Source organism: Pleurodeles waltl, chromosome 1_2 (assembly GCF_031143425.1).
Source record: "Pleurodeles waltl isolate 20211129_DDA chromosome 1_2, aPleWal1.hap1.20221129, whole genome shotgun sequence".
NCBI lineage: Eukaryota > Metazoa > Chordata > Amphibia > Caudata > Salamandridae > Pleurodeles > Pleurodeles waltl.
The window spans coordinates 39,133,831-39,159,255 of NC_090437.1; the positions used below are offsets into that span (position 1 = coordinate 39,133,831).

The 25,425-nt window shown below is 46.5% G+C and overlaps 1 protein-coding gene across 3 annotated transcripts in view; it reads left to right on the plus strand.

Annotated features, from left to right (window-relative positions):
* Positions 1–25,425, plus strand: part of STAP1 (signal transducing adaptor family member 1) — a 478,236-nt gene that overhangs the window by 237,482 nt on the left and 215,329 nt on the right. For all 3 annotated transcript variants that reach the window (XM_069235790.1, XM_069235796.1, XM_069235804.1), the window contains exon 6: positions 5,064–5,192. In XM_069235790.1, the coding sequence (XP_069091891.1) occupies positions 5,064–5,192 (129 nt within the window). The remainder of the gene's footprint in view (positions 1–5,063; positions 5,193–25,425) is intronic.

Below are 25,425 nucleotides of genomic sequence, written 5' to 3' on the forward strand. Positions count from 1 at the left end.
AACGTAGATCATTATTTTGACCATGTTGCGATCTTAAATTGCTTTAATATCAGGCAGATAAGCTTGCTCTCGCTCTTCTCAATGTTCCTGGAGGGCCTTACGTATCTTACATTTTGCAAAAAATTGAATTACAAACATGGTCAACAGGGCATCATTTTAATTCTACTTTACATAATTTACATAATGATATTTTGACTGCTGTTCCCTTGCTCCTTACCATCGTATGATTAACCTACCTGGAAAATCAAGTAGTTATTACCATAGCTGAATCTGACATTACTATGACCAGTCCCAAAAGCAATACACTGGACCACTGAAGGTGGCCATCTGTTGGCTTAGGACCTCCAACCATTAAACAATTACTTACTACACTCCAATTCAGGTAAATAAACATAACATATTGATTTGAATGATAAAATGCGTATTTCCTATTCAGGAGACTATGGTGCTACTTAGAAATCCGTGTCTGTTTCTTTATGCCAACAAACCTGTAAATGGTACACAACTGAATTAAGGATCAAAAAGACAGTTTGAGAAATTGGAGCGTCCCCTCTGCCAATGCAACATTTCCTCCTATGCTCTTTTTAGTCACAAACTTAGATTCTGCAGTCACTTAAGATTAAAAAGTAGAACTGTCTCCATCCTCACGCACCTTTTTTGTTCACTTATATGACAACTCATCAGCTGTATTTCGCTGACGATTCCTCACAACTTCTCTTGCCTTTAGCTGATTCACACTCAGGAAAGTTAGGGTTGATGTTAAAGCCAAATATTTGGCTCCCTGCTGATCTAAAAGAAGACCTAACAGCCAGCTTGGCCGTGTCTGTGCCTTTTTAAGCTGCTCTCATAGACACATTCTGGTAAACGTATTACTTTCAATAGGTGCTTAGGTTAACCACATACCCATTACCCAGCATGAATGTTGATCCTTTTGGGTTGCTTAGTGAATAGCTCCTTAGCTGTGCTAAGTTTAATGTGGGATTTTTCAGTTGATCTAGTTGGTATCCTATAGAGCGAGTTGAATGGGTTATAGCAGCAAAACTGCAACATTTTGCAGAGAAATTTAATATTCTGTACCCATTCCTTGTCTGTGTTACACAGAGTGTGACTCGATCAATTCAGATATTGGCGGTCATTCTGACCGCGACTGCCGCCCGCCATGCGGTCACCGCCAAATGGCCGCTCCGCGGTCAGAAGACCGCGGATCCCATTCTGGCTTTCCCGCTGGGCTGGCGGGCGCCCGCCGGCCCAGCGGGAAAGGCCCTGCAACAATGAAGCCGGCTCCGAATGGAGCCGGCGGAGTTGCAGGGGTGCGACGGGTGCAGTTGCACCCGTCGCGATTTTCACTGTCTGCAATGCAGACAGTGAAAATCTTTATGGGGCCCTGTTAGGGGGCCCCACGACACCCGTTCCCGCCATCCTGTTCCTGGCGGTAAAAACCGCCAGAAACAGGATGGCGGGAAGGGGGTCAGAATCTCCATAATTTAGAATTAGTAATATTGTGAGCTGCTGGATTGCTTCAAATTGTCTTGAACCTAATCTACCTAAGGTATAGATACAGCTGACTCGATCAGACACCCTGCTCTGACAAACAAGAGTCTGCCCTGCTTAACTTCACCAATGCCCAGCTCCTTCAACTATGAAGTTATGTTTGCCTCTAGTGTATTACAAAAAGTTTATATTAATACAGTTACCACAGGTCACTTACTTTCAGCTGCATGAGCTACATGTCCAGCATGTCTCCCCTTCCCATTTCAGGTTACTGCCTTACAGGCATCTAGCGTGTCCATTCTGAGCCAAGCTATGCCATTTTTGCCATGTTAATTTTGCAAAGAAAGGGACTATTACTTCTCACATTTCTTTCTGTATGCAGTGTTAAATACCTTATATGAGCAATGGATGTTTGAGGAATTGTTTCAGAAATGTGCACTCTTATTTTGTTGCCAGAGCCTAACAGCCTCTCAAATTGGTGTGATGGAATTCATAGCTTCCTATCGCCGTCCAGTCCCCTTTATATTGCAGACAGTGGATAAATCTGGCTTTCACAACATCACCCGAAGGTTCAGGACCACTTTATATAACCACCAGATACTGCACAATATATTGCCCTTCTAAAAAAACAAGTCATATTTATTTAACTTATATTGCACAACTGCTCACCAACCTAAAACGTACCAATTTTATTTTATTATTAATTAAATGGGTGAAACCTAATGCATTTACCAAAGCTTGTTTATGACAGGCAGATAGTAAAATCTGTTGTAAATAATTCATTTGATACTAAGGGATACATTTTAGAGTGGGCTAATTTGCGCTTGTTGTTCTGGTACCATATACACAATTGGGTACATCTTGCCATGAAATCAATTCACATATTATATTGTGCACTTTAATTCAAATTTAGACATAACACTCAGATAACCTCAGTCGTGGTTTGCAGTCCCAAGATTGGCAGAATAGTCAATGTGCAAACTTAAGTTGTGACTACAGAAATCCTGCCGGCATAGTGTAATTTCCACAAGCGCAATTTTAGTAACTGAACTAAAATTGGAATGTTCCTGGGTAGGCCCATCTGTAAACGTTGGTGAACACCCAACACTTGTTCACTTTTGGGTGTTCACCAACTTAGTGCAGGTAGATTACCGCTGCGGAAACACATATGTTAACTCAAGACAAGTGTAGAGATATGTGTGGACCCAAATAATGGTGTTGAGCCTGCTTAGCACAATTATTTAATGTCTGGGTCAGACCAGGTATTTGGGGACCTGTGGACCCATTGCCATGGCTAAACATCCTGGAATGGGTCCACAGGTGGCAACCCCAAGCCCCAGAAACACCCAGACCCACACCAAGGGGATGCCATAGGATGGGGGACCTCATCCTGAGTAAGTACAGTTAAGAATATATATTTTTTTTTCAGTGCCATTAAGGTCCCCTTACATGGGACTGGGTATGATGGTCATGCCCAGGGGACACTGGTCACCTGTGCTGGCCATTGGGGTGGTAGGCATGACTCCTGACTTTACTCCTGTGTTTGGGTGGTAGTGCGTCAGGAAATGACTCTAGGCTGGTTAGCGGCATATTTACTGCCACTAACCAGCCTATCGTCATTCCTGGTCCACTAACGCCTTTTCCCCTCCCACCATCCCCCGCCGGCTAGCGTCATTTCTGTAGATGCTAGTCAGTCCTTTGCGCCACCATGCACCATTCCATTAATATGCACCCAGCTGGCGCCTTGGAATGGCGCTAGGAGGCACTATGGATTTTGACCCAAGACTGCACTAACAGAGTCCTGCGTCAAACTCCATAAATATGGGCCTTGGTTTTTTATTATGTTATGTTAAAAGCTTAGTTCTTGTGATTTTTAGCAAGCTTCCACTATCAAACCAAATGGTTTAAAATTATAGAGTATTTACCACAAAGTTGTGAAATGGTCATCAATCCTCTTCCAATGAATTTGAATTGTGAAAATGTGTCACTGAAAGGATCAGATGTTAATTTAATTAAGCTATAAGACTTGCCAGAAAGTCTAGGTCACAGTACTAACCAGACAGGCCTGAAAGATCAAAGAAACCAAAGTGATCTGCCACTAATTGCCAAGCACTGCTAGTCAATTGCTGGTCAACAGAGGACTCTAATATAGTCCACTCTTCAAGTCCCAAATGGTCACATAGTCTGAGCATTGACATCCTATAATGAAGAAAACAATTACAATAATGAAGTCCATCTAGGGAGGTCTCCTCAGTTGACATTTTATAATGGCAGTCATAGAAAGGAGGACTGTAATGCAGTTTATTTGAACAGGTCAATGACATCACTTCTAGTCCCCTTCACTCTTTATCAACACCCATGACATCTAGGGGATCCATAAGATCATCACAGAGTGGGTGTTCCCCTGCCACAGCAAATCAGATAGAAAGCAAATCTACCAATACAATAAGTGTACCTGCAGAGATAATCAGAGCTGCAAGCATAACATATATTTAGGTAAATGTGTGCCTGTCTCTCACATTTTATCCAATACAAAGCTAAGAGTACTTCCAATAGTACAATGACCACAACTTGATGGTCACCACACATGACATGTGTGACGATTATGCCATTATCGGCTGTGTGATGGACTTGACCTCACCCTATTTAAGTGGTTTGCTTTTTTCAATTCTAAATTAATGCAGTGAATAGGGTTTCCCATGTGTAATTTATTCTTAGAGCTTGATTGCAAGTGGCCCTTTAAATTGCAATCCCTGATAACAATCATAAGAGATGTAATGTTTATCACATTCAGTTTTTACCAGGTGCACTAAAGTTTGCACCCTTTATAACATTTTGGTTGGTCAAACATGTCAGAATTTAACATGGATGAAGGCCTGGTATGTTGCAGGAAATGAAGGCGTGGGAACCGCAAGAAACAAAATAAAGATAATAATTCCCTGAAGATCAGAATGGACAATAATTATTGCACTCAATAAATTATGAGCACCTTTGTTGAATTTTATTGGGTAGCGATCATTGGGCCTCATTACAACCCTGGCGGTCAAAGACCTCCAGGGCTGTTTCGGCGATTGTACCACCAACAGGCTGGCGGTACAATCTGGCGAATTATGACCGCCGCGGCACACCGCCGGTTTCCCGCCATGGTTGTCCCGGGGGTTTTAATCCACCAGGGCAGCGCTGCTTGCAGCGCTGCCCAGGGGATAACGAATCCCCTTCCCGCCAACCTGTCCATGGTGGTAGAGACCGCCATGGAAAGGCTGGCGGGAAGGGGAGTCGCGGGGCCCCTGGGGGCCCCTGCACTGCCCATGCACTTGGCCTCCGCCGCCCACCAAGGTTGTAATGAGGGCCATTATCTTTTTCAATGCGGAGTACTTGTAATCTGACCCTAAGTGTAAATGGAAACTTTCCTGCTTATGTGTTTAAGCAGGTTTCAGCAAGACGTGATCCCTCTCAAGAACTGGCTACTCTGCAGAGATGAGTGTTTGCATCCGGTCTAGTTCTCCTTGTAAACATGTTGATTTGATCTCAATATATGTTCTTAATCTCTGCTTTGATTTCTTGCACTGCAGGTGTTTCTTTCAAGTTAGCAGGAAACAAGCAACTGACATGCTAGAGCAGAACCCCAGCTCCGGAAATCTGATTCTGAGGCCTGGCGGTGACAGCAAGAACTTTTCAATCTCTATCATGCAGCCCTCAGAGTAAGTTGGACCCAGAATCTTCTTTTCTTTTTAAATTACTGCATGCAAAAGTCGATTTTATTACGTCAGAAGCAACCAAAGGAAAATGGAGATTGAATGTAATCTATCTGTCTGCTTTATAACTACCCAATCAACTTGCCTCAGCTTCCATTTAAAAATAGCATTTACCCTGCTACTCTTTCATTATTTGTGGAGATATTTTGCTTTTATGTTACACCCCAAATCTTACATGTGACTAGGACCTACACCTATAGATTTGTTCCTATAGTGTATGGCATATCCAATAAGTGAATAGGATCCATAGATTTACACCAATATTAACTCCAGATATTACACATTACTAGGAACTACGTCTATAGATATACTCATACAGTACACTGCACAGGGGCGTAACACAGCCCCCTGCAGACTCAATCAATCAATGAATCAATCAAACATTGTTTATAAAACGCAGCTACTCACCAGTTAGGGTCTCAAGGCGCTGGGGTGGGCGGGGTGTACCCTGTACCGGTGAGGTGGATAAATAAGCCATGTCTTCAGAGTCTTTGTGAAGCTGAGGAGGGAGGTGGTTTGTCTGATGTGGATGGGTAGGGCGTTCCAGGCGGTGGCTTTGAGGTAGGAGATGGAGCCTCCTGCTGTTCTGGTTTTCCTGAAGCGGGGTACTTCTGCGAGAGGGAGCTGGGCTAAGCGTAGGGCCTTGTGGGGTATGTGGAAGTTGAGTTGCTGGTTCAAGTAGGTTGGTCCGGTGTTGTGGACGGCTTTGTGTGCGTGGGTGAGGATCTAAAAAGTGATTCTTTTCTCTATGGGTAGCCAGTGCAGTGTATGTAGGTGTTGTGAGATGTGGCAGTGTCGGGTTAGGTCGAGGATCAGTCTGGCGGCGGTGTTCTGGATGTTTTGCAATTTGCGGGTGAGTTTTTTTGTTGATTACGACGTAGAGTGCTTTGCCTTAGTCTAGTCTGCTGGTAATGAGGGCGTGTGTGACAGTCTTTCTATGTTTGAGGGGAATCCATTTGAAGGTCTTGGGTAGGAGGCGGAGGGTACAGAAGCAGGTGGAAGTGAGTGAGTTGATCTGATGATTCATGTCGAGGTCGGGGTCCAGATTGATACCGAGGTTGTGGGCTTGGCTGGCGGAGGTGGGCGGGATTCCGAGGGTGGGTGGCCACGAGGAGTCGCTCCATGCTGTGGGTTGAGGGCCCATGATGAGTACTTCTGTCTTGTTTGTGTTGAATTGAAGGCAGCAGTCTCTCATCTAGTTGGCAACTGCTTTCATGCCTTCATGGAAGTTAGGCCTGGCCTTGTAGGGTACGTTGGAGAGGGAGTGGATGAGTTGGGTGTCATCGGCATAGGAGATTATGTTTATTCTGTTGCTTCTAACGATGGGGGCTAGGGGGGCGATGTAGACGTTGAACAGCGTGGGGCTGAGGGAGGATCTCTGGGGCACTCCGCAGGTGGTGGGTGTGGGATCTGTGAGGAAGGGGGCAAGTCTCACTCATTGGGTTCTGCAGGAGAGGAAGGATTGGATCCAGTCAAGGACCTTGTCTCTGATGCTGGCTTCGTGGAGGCTTCTCATCAGGGTGTGATGGGAGACTGTGTTGAAAGCAGCAAGAGGTCAAGTAGGATGAGTGCCGCCGTCTCTCCCTTGTCCAGTAGGGAGCGGAGGTTGTCTGTTGCGGCTAGGAGGGCTGTTTCGGTGCTGTGGTTTGACCTGAATCTGGATTGGGAGATGTCAAGGATGTTATTGTGTTCTAAAAACACGATGAGTTGGCTGTTGACTGCTTTTTCAATGACATTCGCAGGAAATGGAAGTAGGGAGATGGGCCTGAAGTTTTTGAGGTCGGTGGGGTCTGCTGAGGGTTTCTTGAGGAGGGGTTGATCTTGGCGTGTTTCCAGTCGTCGGGGAAGGTGGCGGCAGCTAGTGAGCAGTTGATGGTGAGGCGGAGCTTAGGGTCTGCAGCCCTGCTGAAGATGTGATGGAGACATGGGTCCGTGGGGGCCCCGGAGTGTATGTACTTCATTGTTATCAGCGTATCTTCAGTAGAGAGGGGTGTCCAGGTGGAGATTATAGGTTTGTTGGTGTCAGGGTTTGGAAGGGGGAGTTCTGCACGTGGGTTGTCCTTGTTGCAACTGTTGTAGATGGTCTTGATTTTGTGGTGGAAGCAGGTGTTGAGTCTGTCACATAGGTCCTGTTAGGGTGGGATGTCCGTTGTTTCAATGTTGGATTGGGTGAACTCCTTGATGATGCTGAAGAGTTCCTTGCTGCTGTGTGCCTGTGAGGAGATCCTGTCTTGGATAGCCTTCTTAATGGTGTTTCTGATGAGTTGGTGGTGTGTGGTGGTGGCGGCATTGAAGTTGCTGTGGGCGTCTAGGTATTTGGTGTTTCTCCAGATTGGTTCCCGGAATTCGGGGGTGAACCAGGTGGCTCTCTTTGCATGGGTGTTGTTGTTCTTTTTGAGGAGGGCTATGGTGTTGGCACAGTCGGTGATCCAGTTGTGGAAGGTGCGTGCTGCGGTGTTTGGGTCATCATTGCGTGCGATTATGGGGGCGGCGATGGCGAGGGTGGCGGTGAGCTGATCGTCGGTTACACTTTCAGAATTTCTATGCGATGGCTGGAGTTGGGGTCTGGTGATGGTGGGTGTGTTGAAGGTGAAGTGGATGCATCAGTGATCTGTCCATGGGAGTTCTGTTGTGTGGCTGAAGGTAGCAGAGATTCCTGTAATGAAGATGGGATCAAGGGTGTGTCCTGCAGACTATGTTGGCTCTGTCATGATCTGTTGGAGTCATATGTTGAGGAGGTTGTCTAGGAGGGATGCAGTGTTGGGGTCTTGTAGATTCTCAAGGTGGAAGTTGAGGTCTCTCAGCAGGGGGTAGTTGGTGGCTGTGATGGCTTGTGCAGAGATGCAGTCCATGATGGAGTCGGGGAAAGGATTGCGAGGTCCAGGGGGGCCGGTAGATGATGGTTCCCCTGATGGTGGATGTCAGGCTGGTGTGTAGCTTGAAGTGGAGGTGTTCCCTCAGGTTTGTGGCTTCTTTGGAGTGTGTGTTGAGGCGGAGGTTGGACCTTTGGATGATGGTGATTCTCCCCCCAGGACGGCTGGGGTAGTCTTTCTGGGCGTTCTTGTATCCCTGGGGGATGGCGATGTCTGAGCCTGAGGTGGTGTTGATCCAGGTCCTGGTGAGAAATGCCATGTATGGGGTGGTGCTGTCGAGGAGGTCCCAGATTTCAGTGGCATGTTTATGGAGGGAGCGGACGTTGAGGAGGATGCACTTCAGGGGTTTCAGGTTCGGAGAGTTGTTGCGGGTGGGTTGAGCTGGGTCCCAGGTCTTGGTGGTGGTGCAGGTTTGACAGCAGCGGAGGCAGCTGAAGGGACCGTGTGTGTTGCTTGGAGATGCTTGCTTGCAGTTGCTGTTGTGTCCTGGGTTGAGTGCGATGAGTTTTGATGTTGTGTAGAGGTGGCGGGTGGCAGGACCAGGGGTCCTGTCGCAGGTCTTGTTCGGGTCACAGATGGGTGCAGACAGGCTTGCCTTAGGCACAGTGGCCGCTATTAGGTAGGAGAGGGGAGGAGGAGAGGACAACTGGGAGCGCGAGAGAGAGGAGGGGCGCGGGGCAGCAGGGGCAGCAGGGGAGTGAGAGAGGGGGGAGAGTGAAGAGAGAGAGCAGAGTGAGGGGAAAAAAACGAGGAAAAGAGAGTAAACGCAGAAAGCGGAAGATACAAAAGGAACACAAAAGGAATAGAACACAAAAAGAACAGCACACAAAGAGTAAAAAGAGGCAAAAGAGGAAAAAAGAGAAAAGAGGCAGAGGACAGCCTAGCAGAAGATCAGAGCTCTTCCACGAGGCACCAGGGATGAGACGCAGGCAGAAGCCTGTGGGTGGAGGAGGGCCTCAAACTCCTGACAGAGGTCAGAGTTCAGAGGACAGAAGGGCTTCACTTGCCTGTGGAGCTACAATGGGAGAGGCTTCGCCCCCCGCTCGGCCTTTACTACATGTGACACTGCCCTTGCTTCTACAGATAGGACTGTACTAAGAGACAGTATTCGGAATACAAATAACAAAACATTAAACAATTTGTTCCCATGACATGAATAGGGTTTATGTTTGCAGTTGTTGTGTTTGCATTTGGCAAACATGGAGAATGTTTGTATTTGCATCACTTTTGCATGGTGTAGTTGGCAACTTACACAGTGTATTTCAAAACTCTGTGCTCAGGTTTTGCCACATTGTTGCATGTAGTAACACTTTCTTTACCTTTTAAAAGTATATACAGGTTAAAAAGGCATATAGATAAATAGAATACAAACACGTTTCCAAAAATGATAAAGTATAAAACCACATGAAACAAAATATTACAATTAATTACATTATTTTACAACAATACGTTGTTTACACTACCTAAAAGTTGTGATGGCAGTATAATAATTTCAATTAAGAACAAGATTTCTGAGGTAGAGCCACCTTTTCATTAAAATCACTGTATAGATTTATGAGTGGAGTCATCAGTCTACAGTCCCTGACTAAACTCAGCGACATCTGAGGTGTGCACACTGTGAAAATCAGTAGATTCACCTTAACTTAATAATTCCTAGTAATGCATTTCTGCACCTTCAATTTACATTCCTCTGTGTACAAGTAGAGAATTTACATGAAAAATCCAAAGGAACAAAGAGCATGGTGTTGGAGTCCCTTGGGCAGCATTAGTTGTGGTCCACAAAGTAGCCTGCTCTGTGAAGAACACAGAGTATCGTTCTCTGTAAACCATCCAGAGGCAATGTAAGGAAATGCCTCTTTTTGTATTGCCACCACCACATTTTTGGACTTATGCTTCAGTTTTTTTGGTTATTAGAGTGCACTGTGGCCTGATAACCCATCCTTAACCTTAAACTGATATGTCGAATTGACTCATACCCAATTGGCTGAGCTAGCTGCGCTGTAAGCCCCTTGTGAATGGTACCTAAGCTACACAGGCAATGTAAGCTAGAGGGTCCCTCCAGGGATTTCAGCACTGGTTGTGCCACCTTGGGTGGGACATGAGTAAAACACCCAACCCGCTATTTGCAGGCTTGAAGAGCAGTGTAACTGCTGGCCAAACTTTTAAAGCAAAGGCAAGGCAAAACTTCCCCCAAATGTGTAAGTCAACCCTGTGGCAGGCCTACTGAGTCCTAAGGCAGGACGTAACATATCTCATGGACAGAACATGTATTTTACATGTTCTAGTAATAAAATTAGTAAACTGTTGTTTTTACTTTGGAAAATCTTTGTCACCTCAATGGCGAGTGCAGAGTCACACATTGGCACCTCAGCAGTGCTAACTCTGGAACGGTGCGACCAATGTGACCCATTGTATCAAACAATTTGTTACATGAAGCACGGCTTGCTTCTCAGGTCAAAACTAATGTAGCAAGTTGTGGCATGCAACTTTAGCAAAGTTGCAGTGGTGTGACAAAACTTGAGGGGGCTCCCTGCAAAATATATTGAGGAACCCCCCTCGAGACTCAGTCAGGAGCCTCTGCCGAGGGTGCCACATGGAGCTCGGGTCCTCCCCACACCCCAGGGGCTTCAGGGTCATCACTGTTTTGTTGCCTTCAGTTCCCAATGCCCATACTAGTTGCACATGGGGGTACTGTAGCCAATACAGCTTTCTGCCATTCCTGGGAATGGCAGGGAGGAGGATACAATAGGGGTCTGCTCTGGAAGGAGGTGCCACCTCCTTCATGCAGAAAGCCACACAGGTGTTGGCCCAAAAGTTGAGCTTCAGAGGAAAAGCTGCCTTTAAAAGGCAAATGTGAAACACCTGGGAGAGGGGCTGCTCCATTGTTTAGGCAGACGGGCTGGCACTTGGACAGGAGAGGGGAAACCAGTTGCCAAACTGGTTTTCCAGGGGTGTGTAGCCCCATGTGTAAGCCACATCTCTGGGTTGGACTACAGAGCTCTACACACTGAGAGAGGGGTCCCACCATATTGTGAGTGGGTAGAATGATGCACCCTGGGATCCCCATATGGCACACTGAAGGAAGTGGTCATCAGGTGGGAGGGAACCTGGTAACCATGGACATCATTCAGGGGTTGCCAGGGGTCGCAGCTGTGACCCCTGGTTTGCCCCTTGCGACTCCTGGCACTGCCTCTGCGACCCCTGACCTCAGAGGTGGCGAATGCAGTGCCAGGAAAACACTAACAGCTCCTCCTTATGGATGTCCCTTGGGACTCCACTCCCTTTGTTTTCTCTCAATTTGTTATTACACTAATAATGAATAATAAAATATTTTCACTATTAGTGTAATAAAAATGGAATAGAATTTGCTGGAGTATATGCCTTTCCATGGCACCTGAGGTAAGTAAAAAATGCTTTTAAATGTATGTTGTGTGCATGCTTGCAGGTAAGTGTGTTTATGCGAGAGCGTGTATGTAAGTGTGAATTTGTGTGTATGTAAAAGTATGTGAGTGTGAGTGAAAGTTGAGGTCAAAGTGTCACTTCCGCTACCCCTGGCATTTTGGTGAATTGACGCCATTGCTGGTAAGCCAGTTGCTACCAACCACATGCACCCTTGAGGGCATTTTGTGAACATGAGCAGGACACCCCTGACGCCCGAACACAGATATTGACTTGACTGGAAGACGGGGCGAAGACGGACTACTGTGCTGTATCTTGGCACCAACAAAGAGAGGCTGTACCAGTATGGACTGCACCTGCTGAATTCTGTGGCTAATAAAGGAGAGGAACTATGCCTGCTGTGTCCTACTTCAGGACAAGCTGTCTTGAGAGCTCAGCCATACTCAAGAGACACCATGGGTCACTGAGCTGACCTCCTGTTCACAGCACAAAGACACAACATCTAAGAAACCTGCTAGTTCAAGTTGGTAGCCCAAAGTCTTCAAACCATCGCCAAATGATGCCGTGCAACGCCAGGGACAGTAGCCGACGCACAAAGTTGCACTTGAGTTCTGGGATCCCCTGAGGACAAGTTATTGGCCAAGGAACGATTTGCCTGTGACCGCAATACTGACAGTAATGACGACCAGTAGCCCAATGATGACTGGACTTCTGCCAGCACCAAGAGGATTTTGAAGGATGTTTACCCTGTGACCATGAACACCTCACCCCCTTTGTGGACTGAGTAGTAGTCGCAGGAAGATCCCTGTCACCTTAATCGCATCCACAGAATCCTTTGAGCATCTTCAGCATCCTTCATCCCTCGCATCAATACCACTTCAATAGGAAAGTCCTCCAATGGTTAAAAGGGCCTGGATCTGACTGAGTACTGCTTCACCTACTGAGATAACTGTGTCTGAGGAACTTGCTGGTCCCTCTGACTGGCTCCCCACTGGAGTTGGTCAACTAAAGTGACCCTAAGTGACTGCATTCCAACTATCCAGAATTTTGGTGAAAAGGTTTCAGTGTCATATTTGTTGAATATGCCAATGATTGTTCACGGTTGAGTAAAATAATCCAATTTACTGTACCTTGTAAATTCTATACCTCCGGAAACCTTCATTGGATTTTTTGTTGTTGTGATGTCTAAAATACATAAAAAGTCTAGTTTTTTAATTTGTTGTTGGAATTCTTTGGTATCTTGTCGATTTCTTTTTCAATTTGTTTTGGAGCTCTCTAAATGCTTTACAGTTGTTCCTTTGTGTAAGCCTTCCTACTCAGAGCCACCGCTACCCAGGATTGAGCTGAAGGTTTGACAAACGAGACTTAAGGGTCCTAGTTTGTGTATGTAAGTGTATTATACAGTGAGGTTGCACAACCACACCATATAATACACCCCATATCCTCACAGGGAAACACACTGATTGGGTTTTTGATTACGGCTTGAGAATAACAGATGATGGTGCAGGCTGTGCCTATAGGTCGTGCTGGACCTAAATACAATAGATATTCCTCTCTTACTGAGCAGATGAGCTTCACTAGCCCAGGTGGAACATGATTTTCTGCAATGCCTTGAGTCCTTTCTGCAGTCGCAATTTCAAAGAGTGTTGTTGACCCCATTCTCATCTCAGCAAGTGGCCCCTAATTGTCGGTTTCTCCGTTGTCGGAAAGTGATCCATTTAATCTTTTACACAACCCCTTTATTATGACTCTTCAATTATCAGAAGTAGATGTTCAATCATACAGAGAAGACATGTGAGTGTACATCAAGTGAGTACTGTAATTTTTTTGGCATGGTTACCACCACCTTTTGCCTGCTATCAGTGTGTTTTGACTGTGTTCACTGTGATCCTGCTAACCAGGACCCCAGTGACTGTGTCTCTCCCTCTAAATGTAGTTGTTCCTGACTTTGTACACCCCACAATTGGCATACTGGTGCCCCCATGCAAGTCCCTAGTATATGGTACGTAGGTACCCAGGGCATTGGGACACCAAGGGTTCCCCATAGGCTGCAGCATGTATTATGCCACCCATAGGAGCCCATGCAAAATGTGTCTGCAGGCCTGCCATTGCAGCCTGCGTGAAAAGGTGCATGCACCCTTTCACTACAGGTCACTGCACCAGGTCACTGTAAGTCACCCCTATGGCAGGCCCTTCTATACCAGAGGGTAGGGTGCAAGTACCTGTGTGTGAGGGCACCCCTGCATGAGCAGAGGTGCCCCTACAAACTCAAGCTCCATTTTCCTGGACTTTGTGAGTGCTGGGAAGCCATTATACCCATGTACTAGAGATAAGTCACTACCTGTGTCCAGCTACATAATAGTAACTCCGAACCTGGGATGCTTGTTATCAAACATGTTGGAATCCTACCCCAATACTGTTGCCAGTATTGGTTGTATGATTCCATGCACTCTAAGGGGCTCCTTGGAAGACCCCCAGCTTTGCTCCTACCAGTTTGCAGGGTTTTCCTGGGCAGCCCACGCTGCTGCCATCCTACAGACAAGTTTCTGCCCTCCTGCTGCTTGACGAGCTCAAGCCCGGGAAAGCAGAACAAAGGATTTCCTTTGGGAGTGGGAGGCAACATCCTCTCCCTTTGGAAATAGGTGTTACATTGCTTGGGAGGGGGTTAGCCTCCCCAAGCCACTAGTATGCTTTGAAAGGCACATTTGGTGCCCTCCTTGCATAAACTGGTTTGCACCAGTACAGGTCCTGGTCTGGCGCCAAACTGGACTATGGAAAGGAGAGTGACCACTCCTCTGTCCATCATCACCCCAGGGGTCGTGCCCAGAGCTCCTCCTGTTGACCACCTGATTCTGCCATCTTGAATCCAAGGTGGGCAAAGGCCCCTGTGCCCATCTGAGTGGCCAGGTCAGGCAGGCAACGCCAAAGCCCCCTTCTGATAAGTGGTCACCCTGCTAGGAGACCAATCCCCCTTCCTGGGCTATTTATGGTATCCCCCTTGGGTGGGTCCTCAGATTCGAAATGCAAGATTCCAGCAGGACTCCTCTGCATCGTTTACTTCATCTTCTGGCCAGTGAGGCTGCAACTGGACCCTCTAGGAACCGACAATCTGCAACTTCAGAAACGACTCAGCTTTGCAACGTTGTTTCTCCAGCTCCTTCCAGCAACTGCATCATTTCCCTGGCTGTGCATCCTCTGAGGGCGACGAGCCTTCAGTCTGCACAAGAAGCAAAAGGAATCTCCCTTGAAGTGAAAGAGTCATTCCCTTTCATTCGCAGGCACCAACTGCAATGACGAGTGGCTGCATGGATCTCCAGTCCTCCAGAGCTGCATGAATCCTGCATCACAAGTGGTGGTCTAGAGTGGTCCCCTAGGTCCTTTCTACCAGCTATCCAACTTGGGAGACAGTGAGCCCTTGCCCCTCCACGCAGGGCAGTACCCTCGTTCACCGCGTCTCTTGCAGCTACCAAAGCTTGTTGGCATCTCCTCCAAGAGATCTTCCGACTCCATGTAGCCCCAACCCCCAGCACTCTTCCCTGTGACGCACAGCCCTCTGTGTGCTTCTCCAGCGACGTGGGACTCTTTTCAAGGTGTGCTGTGTGGGCCTCACTGCAACTCCTGTGCTTGCTGCTTGTAGGTCACCCGTGGGTCTGCCTCCTTTTCCCGTGACTCTCCTCAATGCTGAGGGTCTCCCCTCCATGGGTTGAGTCCCCCTGGACCTTGCTGGTCCCTGGCAGCTCCGCATTTCTTCTCCAATGACATTTGCCTTTTCTAAGTCTTGTTGGTGGTTTTTCCACACCACTGACCAACTGCAATCCTTCCTCCGGCATGGGACATCGACTGCATCACTTCAGGAACTCTTCAGCTCCTTCAGGGCTGCACTGCTGAGTGTCTTCATTTACCGACGACCTGGTCCTGAATCCACAGACGGGTGGGTAGTGGCTCTCCTGTCATGACCGGATACTCCAACGTGAACTGGACTTGGTCCCCTTCCTTTATAGATCTTCCTCTACCAGGATCCACCTTTGGTTTCTTGTCTGGGTCTTGCAAACGCCTCTTCTGAAGTACTTTTGGTGGATTTGGGGAGAACCAGGTACTTACCTCTTTTCTCCTGGTCGCTGGTGGGCACTCTGGTACTTACCATTTGGGGTTTCTAGTTCCTTAGCTCCCCTCTACCGATTCCACTTTCTTGGGTGGATGCCCAACTTTCGCATTCCACTTTCTTACTATATGGTTTGGTCTCCCCAGGGCCTTCAGTACTTACTATTGTTTTCACTGTTTTCTATTGCCTTTTATGCTAATTCCTGATTTCTAATGTGTACATAGTAGTGTGTTTACATACCTTCAGTTGAGGTATTGCCTATAGAGTATTTTAGTATTTCTGTTAACATAGCAAAGTACCTTTATTTTTGTAACACTGTGTGGTTCTTTCATGTGTGTAAGTGCTGTGTGAATACAGCGGTATTTCATAAGTGTTGTATGCCTCCTAGATAAGTCTTGGCTGCTCATCCACAGCTACCTCTAGAGAGCCCTGGCTTCCAAGTCACTGGCTACACCTCACTAATTGGGGATACTTGGACCTGGTATAAGGTGATAACACCATATGTGCTCACCACACACCAGGGCAGCTTCCTACAGATACAATACAAAGAGTTGCCTTGTATCCTCTAAGAACATTAGGAGGTTGAATCATAAATGCAGGATAGTTCCCTTCAAACAATAGCACTGAAACTGAGGTTATGCTATTTAGAATTGAAGTTCGGTCTAAACTGACCATTTGACTCATTCCCAAGGTAGTGAGACAGCCCATCCTTGGTTGATGAAGTGAAAAATCTGCGATTTTAACCATATGTAAGTTGGACACTGAGCATCCTAATAGGCACTGTTAGCAGTATATTTCCACAAACTTTCTTGAACTTATTAAGACTTTTCTATCTCATAAGCAAGGCATGGCAGTGTGTGCAGCTAAACCTTGAAAATCGACTACTGATCAGCCTCTACACTGTCCTGCCAGCTTCGGAATTCAGTGCCCTAAAAGGACTCAGAATGCCACATTACTTCTGCTCAGTGGCTTGAAAAAGAGAAATGGTGTGTTCCAGTTTCACAGATAATAGTGCTTTTTCTTGGGATGATCAGGTTCAAACTTGGATGTATTATGTTTAAATGATTCATTGAGATGTCTGCCATATATCTTGAGAAGAAACTGCCTAGCTGTGATCCAAGGACCAATTTAAAGACTGACTACAAATTACAATACCTAGCATAAACAAGCATTAGCAGTACAATAGGTCTTGCATTTGCAAGAGGTAGAGCTATTGGCGGTGTAAATGACAATGGGCCTCATTACAACATTGGCGGGCGGCAAGCGCCACCTGCCAAGTTGTAACCGCTGTGCGGCCGCCAATGTGGCCGCACTCCCGCGGTGCTCATTTTGACATCCCCGCTGGGCCGGCGGGGATGTGGGCCACAACATGGGAGCCGGCTCCAAATGGAGCCGGCGGTGTTGCGGCCGTGCGACGGGTGCAGTTGCACCCGTCGCGCTTTTCACTGTCTGCATAGCAGACAGTGAAAAGCCGCATGGGGCCCTGTCAGGGGGCCCCGCGACTCCCCGTACCGCCAGCCTTTTCCTGGCAGTTAACACCGCCTGGAAAATGCTGCCGGTCGGGGGCTCGTAATTACTACAGCCGGGGCCATTGTGGCGGAAAACCGCCGGCCCCGGCGGTGCGACCGTGGTGCTTCCGCCGCAGTCGTAATGACCCAGGAAGCACCGCCATCCTGTTGGCGGTGCTTCCGTCATTTTAGCCCTGGCGGTCATGTACCGCCAGGGTCAAATGACCCCCAATGTCTTTTATCTATGTGTTTTGGTTTGAAGTGTAGGGATGTTAGTGGTGTGGAGTGGAATTATGTAGATTGTATTGGAATGCTTAGTTGTGGAATTGTGTGGTGTGGACTGTATTTGTTTAGATAGTGGAATTATGTGACATGGTGAATAGATAGGGGTCAGAGCTGCACAGAATCGTTAGAAAGGAAGATGGTGGACGACGTGGTGAATAGACTTGAGACAGAAGAGCAGAGAGAGTGTGTTTAGCCAGATTTATTGCCTTTGCCAATGTCTTTAAGCTATGTTGTAGACCATTGGGCTACATTTCCAAAATATATGTAAAGCTGATATTTGGGTGAGAAATCATGTGGCACTGGGGAGAATTTTTACATATGGTGTTATCTTGGTATCAGAGACACGAAGCTATGGCTGCGATGTATTACCCATGAAGAATCATTCCATATTGACAAAGTCATTTTTAAATTACTGCTGACAAACATGCCTGATGCACTGTAGTGATCAGTGCTGATAGTAACACTAACAACATTAGTAGCTCTCGATGAGTTTCATTGAACATAAGTAGCCCTCATTACAAAAAAGGTTTGAGGCCAATGCTCTACACAAATGCTGTTTTTGGAAAACATCATGAGTAGGACACTTTAAAGAAAAAAACAACTGAAACCAAGTCTACAGTATGAGACAGGGGATCGACATCCCTTTTCTAAAAGCTGTGTATAAAATTGGGAACAAAGTCATTCCAATTTGTTCCAGTTTCAAGTCCTTGACAACAGAAGGGGCTGTTCTGCAGGGTACTCAAAGGACTGATGTTACAACTCAGAGATGACAAAAGGTACACTTGGAGGGACTGGAAAGGTAGATGTGGGAATATTGAATGGGCATTAAAGATTACTGGGAGATGGGGACGAGAATATCACAGTTACAATGGACTGGAGCACACGAATGGGGGCAGAGAAGAGACCACAGGGGATGAACTAGAAAGTACCAAAGACATTGTAGACAAAAGTCCCTGAGTGTGACAGAAGAGAGAATGCATCTGAAGGTGATGTAAGAGAAGGTTCAATGACTCCAAGGTGACAAAAGAATTGTGTGGTGAATTTCTTTAACTAACAATACATCGCCCAAATCGTTCTCTTGATAAATCCTCACTTGAAAGGTTGCACACATGAATAGCAAAATAATGCAAAACTGATACCAGGGGGCTTACTATTTAGCGATACTGGTATGCAAGTAACAGGCAGTTGTAGTACACTCAGGAAATACCTTGCACTTGTTTACTCAATAGTCTTTTGTGGTTGGATACATAAAATTTTAACATGAATCAACTATGGTCATTTAGCACAACATGAGAAAAAACTGTGACCACGATGTGTCCAGGTAGTATAGTTACAGCTAAGAGGCAAATACTGTTCGCAAGGTCCACAATAGCTATCTCACAGGTACCTGGCCATTACCAACTGGAAGGCTTTACCCTGCCCTCCGAGAGGCCTTTAATGATACCAGCCACGCCAAATCTCATGTTGTTTGGAGAAAAGACAATGTGGTATGGAGCCTGAAGGCAGTCCCTGTCTGCAGGTTAGTCATTCACCTCATTCATAGCCCCACTCAGCAACAGAGAAACAGGGCTGGAGGTTAGAGGAGTCAAGAACAGATTGTCCAGATTAAACAGATTGAGCTGGCAGCTCAGGAGGTTGATCTCTAAGCACACAATGTGCACTCAGTAAAGGCAATAAGTAACAGCCAAAGGCTCAACCAGTATGAAGACTTGAGGTCCTTGGACACAGGGGCAGGAAGGGAAGCTGAGGAACCACAGAAAGTGATGCACCACACAATGATGTATGGTCCGGGTGACTGGCGGCAGAATACTGAGCTATGGAACTTGATGCGGGGAGAAGTCTGGTCAGGATTAGGCCTGCGATGGGAAAGCCAGTGTGCCAACAGAGACCCATTTCACGGAGTTCACAGTGGTCGGGTCACAAAGGAATCACACAAAATAATTGTGGCCTAACGCTAGAGCAGCTGACTTTAGAACTGCGAAACTAGGTTTAAGGGCTGGCATTATCTAAACATACTGTGATTAGCTGCAAATCACTTAATCGCCCCATTGCCCCACAGCAGGAGGTGGAGGGTGTAAGAAATAGTATCTCAATCACATCGACTTAATCAGTGTTTGGTCCCTGCTCCACAGACAGATGGGAAATTATGTCAGGCCCAAATTGAATGAATTATGAGGCTGTAAAGAAAAGTTACACGCAAGCCAACAAATGGCGAGTGACTAGTGCGCTCCAGGCTCTTTTCTAACTACAACAGCATCTCACAAGCGATATACATGCGCTAGCGCATGCTATTGCAGACTCAACTCTAAAAATCAGAAACAGAGGAAGATGGTCTCTCTCCATTTATGCAGCGCTTTTTGTAACTCCCTTCTTTAAACATAGAATAGGGTTATCTCCACATGTCTTGCAGAAAGTTTTAAAATCCCACTTAATCTAGATGGCCCTTAATTACCAGAACAAAGGGATCCACTGGGTTGTTGTGCACGGTATTATTGTTGTTATTCATTGATTTCTAATTAATACACACTTTTATCTTATTGTAAAACATTTCAAACTATTTAATTGTTCACCTGTTAAAGTTAAAAGTGAACAGTATATATATATATATATTTATATATATATATATACACACACCACAATGTTTTTAGGGGATGTCTTAAAATATTACCAACAATGAGAGAAGACACTCACAGACGTCAAGTGCTGGCACATCCCCGGACTTCGCTAGAGGAGTTAACCCATCCCTCTGAAACTGTACAGGTGGGTGAGATGGGCGAGCTCACATGAGAGAATGCATGGCCATTTATATGATATGTGCGAACGCCAGGATGGGAGAGCCAGTGAGAGGATGAGAGATATACAAATTGTTGTTAATCCCTGTGCCACTCCCACCTATCCTCTGAGAGTATTATTGCCTATACAGATGGAACCAGAGCCTCCCTGTGCTCAGGGATTGTTGAGGAGATACACATACCGGGCAGATAAGCCCCCAAATTCTGGCTACACATTCAATACCCCACCAGTGACCCTTCAGTTAAAGGAAGAGGATTGAGTGTTGGTAGATTTTACCTCTCTGACTCCACACACTCCCCCCTCCTTTAAGATTGAATACACACTGTCCTGATGCTGCCACAAGTGTTCATCGTTATCTATTCAGTAATATTTGAAATGTTCAGATGTTTCCTTAAGAACCCTGATGATCGTTTGTTTGCCGGTATGGTATAGCTGCATTCTAGTGGGTGCGACACATGTGGGAAAGCAAAAAGTCCGGCCAATAAACCCCCCACGGGGTAGGCCTAGAAGACCCAGGGGCTTACTCCAACGAATTAAGACATTGTATACATGACATGACTGGATGTTTTTACTGAGCTCTATTATTATGACTCTGATGCAGCCCCACTGTAATCACTGAACTGGGTGTAATGTAATGTGTGATCACTAAACAAAAGCAAGTTAAAAAAAAACAACAAAAAAAAACGATGTGAGAGTACATTTGAGGCTGGTCACATTAGTTCAGCTCATTGAAGTTGAAAAATGTTTTACTGAATTGCTCACAGAAATATACTGATCGAGCCTTAGGCTTAACTCAAAAAAGTTTATGGTTGTACACCCATAACGTACATTACATCAATGGCGTCCAGAGGCTTTCTGGAATGTTGTGCAAATAAAATAACAATAATGTGTGCAACTTGTTTTATCATCGAAAGATGAGGAAAAATACAGTTCTGGTCGTATTCATTTAATTTTATTTATGTGGCAGGCCCTACCATACATGCCTTCATTATTTTGTCAGCACTGCATACCATGAAGTAAATATATAGACACGTTACTACAATTGGATCTAACAAAGCATTGTTGGCTTTTTTCTGAGACACTGGTGATTGTAACATAATTACACGATATGTAACTGTTACTTTTGTGATGTTTATTTACTGTTGCAGAGTTTGGCTCGTAGAAAGGTTTTTATGAATATGCTGCTGATAATAGTTCGGAACCCAGGGCTCTCAGCAGTTGATTGGTTCTGAATGCTAACGAGTGAGCGTTAGCAAGTGCAGGTGTGAAAGGAAGTGGTACTTAGAGAAAGACAAGCAGAGTAATACTTTAGTCCTTATTTTCAAACAAGAGTTCCATATTGTAGGGGTTGAAAATGGCTCAAAGTGAGTTTGTGCTGTTTTAGTTATATGGGCCTTATTGTCTGGGGTCAAGCTAAACGTGAGATGCAATTCAGCAAAAATGGCACTGTTCAGCACTGTATTAACACTGCACTACTTGTGCCCTTAGTAGTTTACCCTTTATGGCTGTCTGGGTGGAATGCACAAGGGAAGCCGTCAACCAGCTCAGACCAGACGTGGATTGGAGACAGGCTATAAGGCACAGAGATCAGTAAGTGCTGAGATATGCCTACTTCTAAAAGTGGCATTTCTAAAATAGTAATGTTAAATCCAACTTCACCAGTAAGCAGGAATTTTTAGTACCATTCCAACCATACCAAACATGACAATGTCACTCCTTTCAGATCAGAACAATTTAAAGGTACATTAGGGAATTCCCAGTGGTGGTCAATGTGACAGGAGCAGGCTTCACAATAGTTAAAAATTACTTTGGGTGGTTTTCACTACTAGGACATGTAAGACTTACAAGTACATGTCCTCTCTTTTACGTACATAGCACCCTGTCCTATGGTCTATCTAGGGCCTACCTTAAGGGTGAGTTATATGTAATAAAAAGGGAGTTTAAGGCTTGGCAAGTAGTGTTAAATGCCAAGTTGAAGTGGCAGTGAAACTGCACACACAGGCCTTGCAATGGCAGGCCTGATACATGGTTAAGGGGCTACTTATATGGGTGGCACAATAAGTGCTGCAGGCCCACTGGTAGCATTAAATTTATAGGCCGTCTGCACATATAGTGCACTATCAGGGGACTTATTGGTAAATTAAATATGCCAATTAGGTGGGAGACAATGTTACATGTTTAGGGGAGAAAGTACAATCACTTTAGCACTGACCAGCAGTGGTAAAGTGTGCAGAGTTCTAAAACCAGCAAAAACAAGATCAGAAAAATGGAGGGAGACAACAAAAAGATAGGGAAAGACCACTCTACGTCTGTCAGCTCTAACATATGTCCCCCCCAGCTGTAAGTGGAGAGAGCTACCCACCCCTTGGGAGCTGTCTTCACTAAGGCCAAAGAATCTGATGAGATCACCAGCTTTGGCGTGATCAGCCCCAGGCGATGCTCCACTGTAAAGTCCATTCTCTGTAGGGAGAATAACCACCTCAAGAGTTTGGGAATTTCACTCCTCATTTCTGTGAGCCATCTGAGGAGCCTATGGTCTGTCTGAACCTAGAAGTGGGTCCCAAACAGATATGGTCTCAGCTTCTTCAGTGCCCAGACCACAGCAAATGCTTCTCTTTCAATGGCACTCCTCATTCAGCTATGCTAAGACTGCCCCCATGCCATGCTCTGAAGCACCTGCCTGCAAAATGAATTACGTGGAGTAATCAGGGGCCCTGAGCACAGATGCTGTGCACATGTCTTCCTTGTGAGAATCAAACACTTTTTGACAACCTCTGTCCAGTTCGCCAACCTGGGCTTCTTCTTTAAAGTCATCTCAGTTGAAGGGGCAACAATGGTGGCATAGGCCTTAACGAATCTTCTGTAGTAGCCAGTGAGGCCTTGGAAGGCTCTCACTATGGTATGTGTTTAGGTGATTGCCAGGCAGTGATGGTTTCAATCTTGTCAGGAACTTCAAGGGCCAGTTTCCTGCGTTCCTTTCCCCTCTCCTTGGGGCCATTTTTCCAGGCTCCAGGCTGCAGATTGTCACCACCTACCAGGTGACCCAAATACACCATAGAACCCTGCCCAATCTGGCACTTGCTGGCCTTGATTGTCAGGCCTACCCATTAGAGGACCTGAAGCACCTCTTGGAGGTGATGTAGCTGTTCCTCCCAGCTGGCACTGTAGATGGCAATGTCGTCTAAGTAGGCACACAGAACGCCTCCTTGACAGCCAATGCCCGGTTAACCAACTGTTGGAAGGTAGCAGGGGCATTCTTCAAGCCAAAAGGCATTGCCCGGATTTGTTAATGGCCTTCAGGAGTTGAGAATGCTGACCTCTCTTTCGCTTCTTCAGTCAGGGCGATCTGCCAGTACCCTAATGTTAAGTCAAAGATATTGAGGAATTTGGCAGCACCTAGCCTGTCAATGAGCTCATCAGCTCTGGGGATGGGATGTGCATCAGCCTTGGTGAAGGAATTGAGGCCTCTGTAGTCCACAGAGAACCAAAGTTGTAGTTTGGTGCTCGGTGTGGCAGCCTTTGGTACCAACACCACGGAGCTGGACCAGGGACTGCTAAAGGCCTCAGTCACCTCTAAGGATAGCACCTTGAGGACTACTTCCTGGATGGTGGCTCTCACCCTGTCTGACAGCCTGTAAATGTTGTTCTTTACAGGGGGAATGACTCCTGCGTCAATGTCATGGACGCACAGATGTGTGAGTACAGGGATGAGTGAGAACAGTGAGGCAAACCGTCCCAGCAACTGGTAACAGTCCTCTTGCTGCTCTGGGTCAGGGAGGCGGAAAGGTTGACACCCTCCACTGACCCATCGTCTTCCTATGTAGAGAGGAGGTCGGCCGATGTTCACACTCCTCCTCCACACCCTCATCCGTCATAAGGAGTATGCTCATTTTGGACCTCTCAAAGTGAGGCTTGAGTCTGTTGATCTGGAGCATCCTTAGGGGGTTCCTAGGGCTCTGGAAGTCCACTAAGTAAGTGGCCTCCCCCTTACGCTCCTTGATTTCATATGGGCCAGTCTAGAGGTCCTGGAGACCTCTGGGCTCTACTGGCTCCATGACCCATACTTTTTGGCCAGGGAGAAACTCTACGGAGTGGCCTTTTGGTCATAACAGTGTTTCATTCCTACTTGGCTGGCTTCGAGGTTGCTCTTGCCCCTTTTGCAGAAGTTGTGCATCTGGTTCCAGAAGGCCAACATGTAGCTGACCACTTCCTGAGGGGGGTTTCCTGGGAGATTCCTCCCACTCCTCCTTGAGAATGCTCAGAGGTTATTGACAGGGGGGTCATAGAGGAGTTTGAAGTGACTGAACCCTACTCCTTTCTGTGGCACCTATCTGTAAGAGAAGGCATGGCAAGAGGGCGTCCCTCTTACACCTCACGGCCTCACATAGGCCTGCAGTCACACCCTTCAAGGTCTTGTTAAACCTTTCAAATAGATCGTAGATTGGGGTGATAGGGTGTGGTGAATGTATAAGTTTTACCACACACCAACATGAAGTTAGTGCCTCGGTCAGACACTATTTCTTTAGATAACCCCACACGAGTAAAGATCCCCATCAGAGTTCTGGTCACCACAGACGCAGTCACCATCCTTGGAGGGATTGCCTCTGGGCAGCGCGTGCCATGGTCCATCAAGACCTGGATGAACCTGTTGCCTAGGGCTGTCTAGGGGTCCAATGCACCAATGTTGTTGATGCCCACCCTTTCAAAGGGGTGCCAGTGATGGGAAGGGAGATCAGGGGAGCTTTCAGCTTTTTCCCTGACTTCCCACTTGCATTTCAGGTGTGACTGAACATGCAGAATTTATCTGCAGATGTCTTCATTCTAGTCCAATTAAAGTGGGCGGGAAGCCTGGCGAAGGTCTTATCTTGCCTGAAATGCCCTGCTAGGGGTATGTCATGAGTCAAACCCAGTAGGAATGCCTAGTAACCCTGGGTGACCACCAGCACATGGGCTCCTCCAGCACCCGGGGCCTTAGGCTCGCTGTAGAGGAGCTCATTCTCCTGGTAGATTAGGTGATCCCCAGAGGCTTCAGCTGCTGCATGGTCTGGGTCCTGTCACCTCAAGTCCCCAAGAGTAGGACACTCTCTCTGCACTTTTCAGAATTCCTCCCTGGTGGGCCCAACCTCAACTTGCCATCCAGCAAGCTCAGGTACATCACCTAGGGAATCAATGTCCTAACTGATTGGCTCAGGGGTCTCCTCCTCAGGGACACATCAACC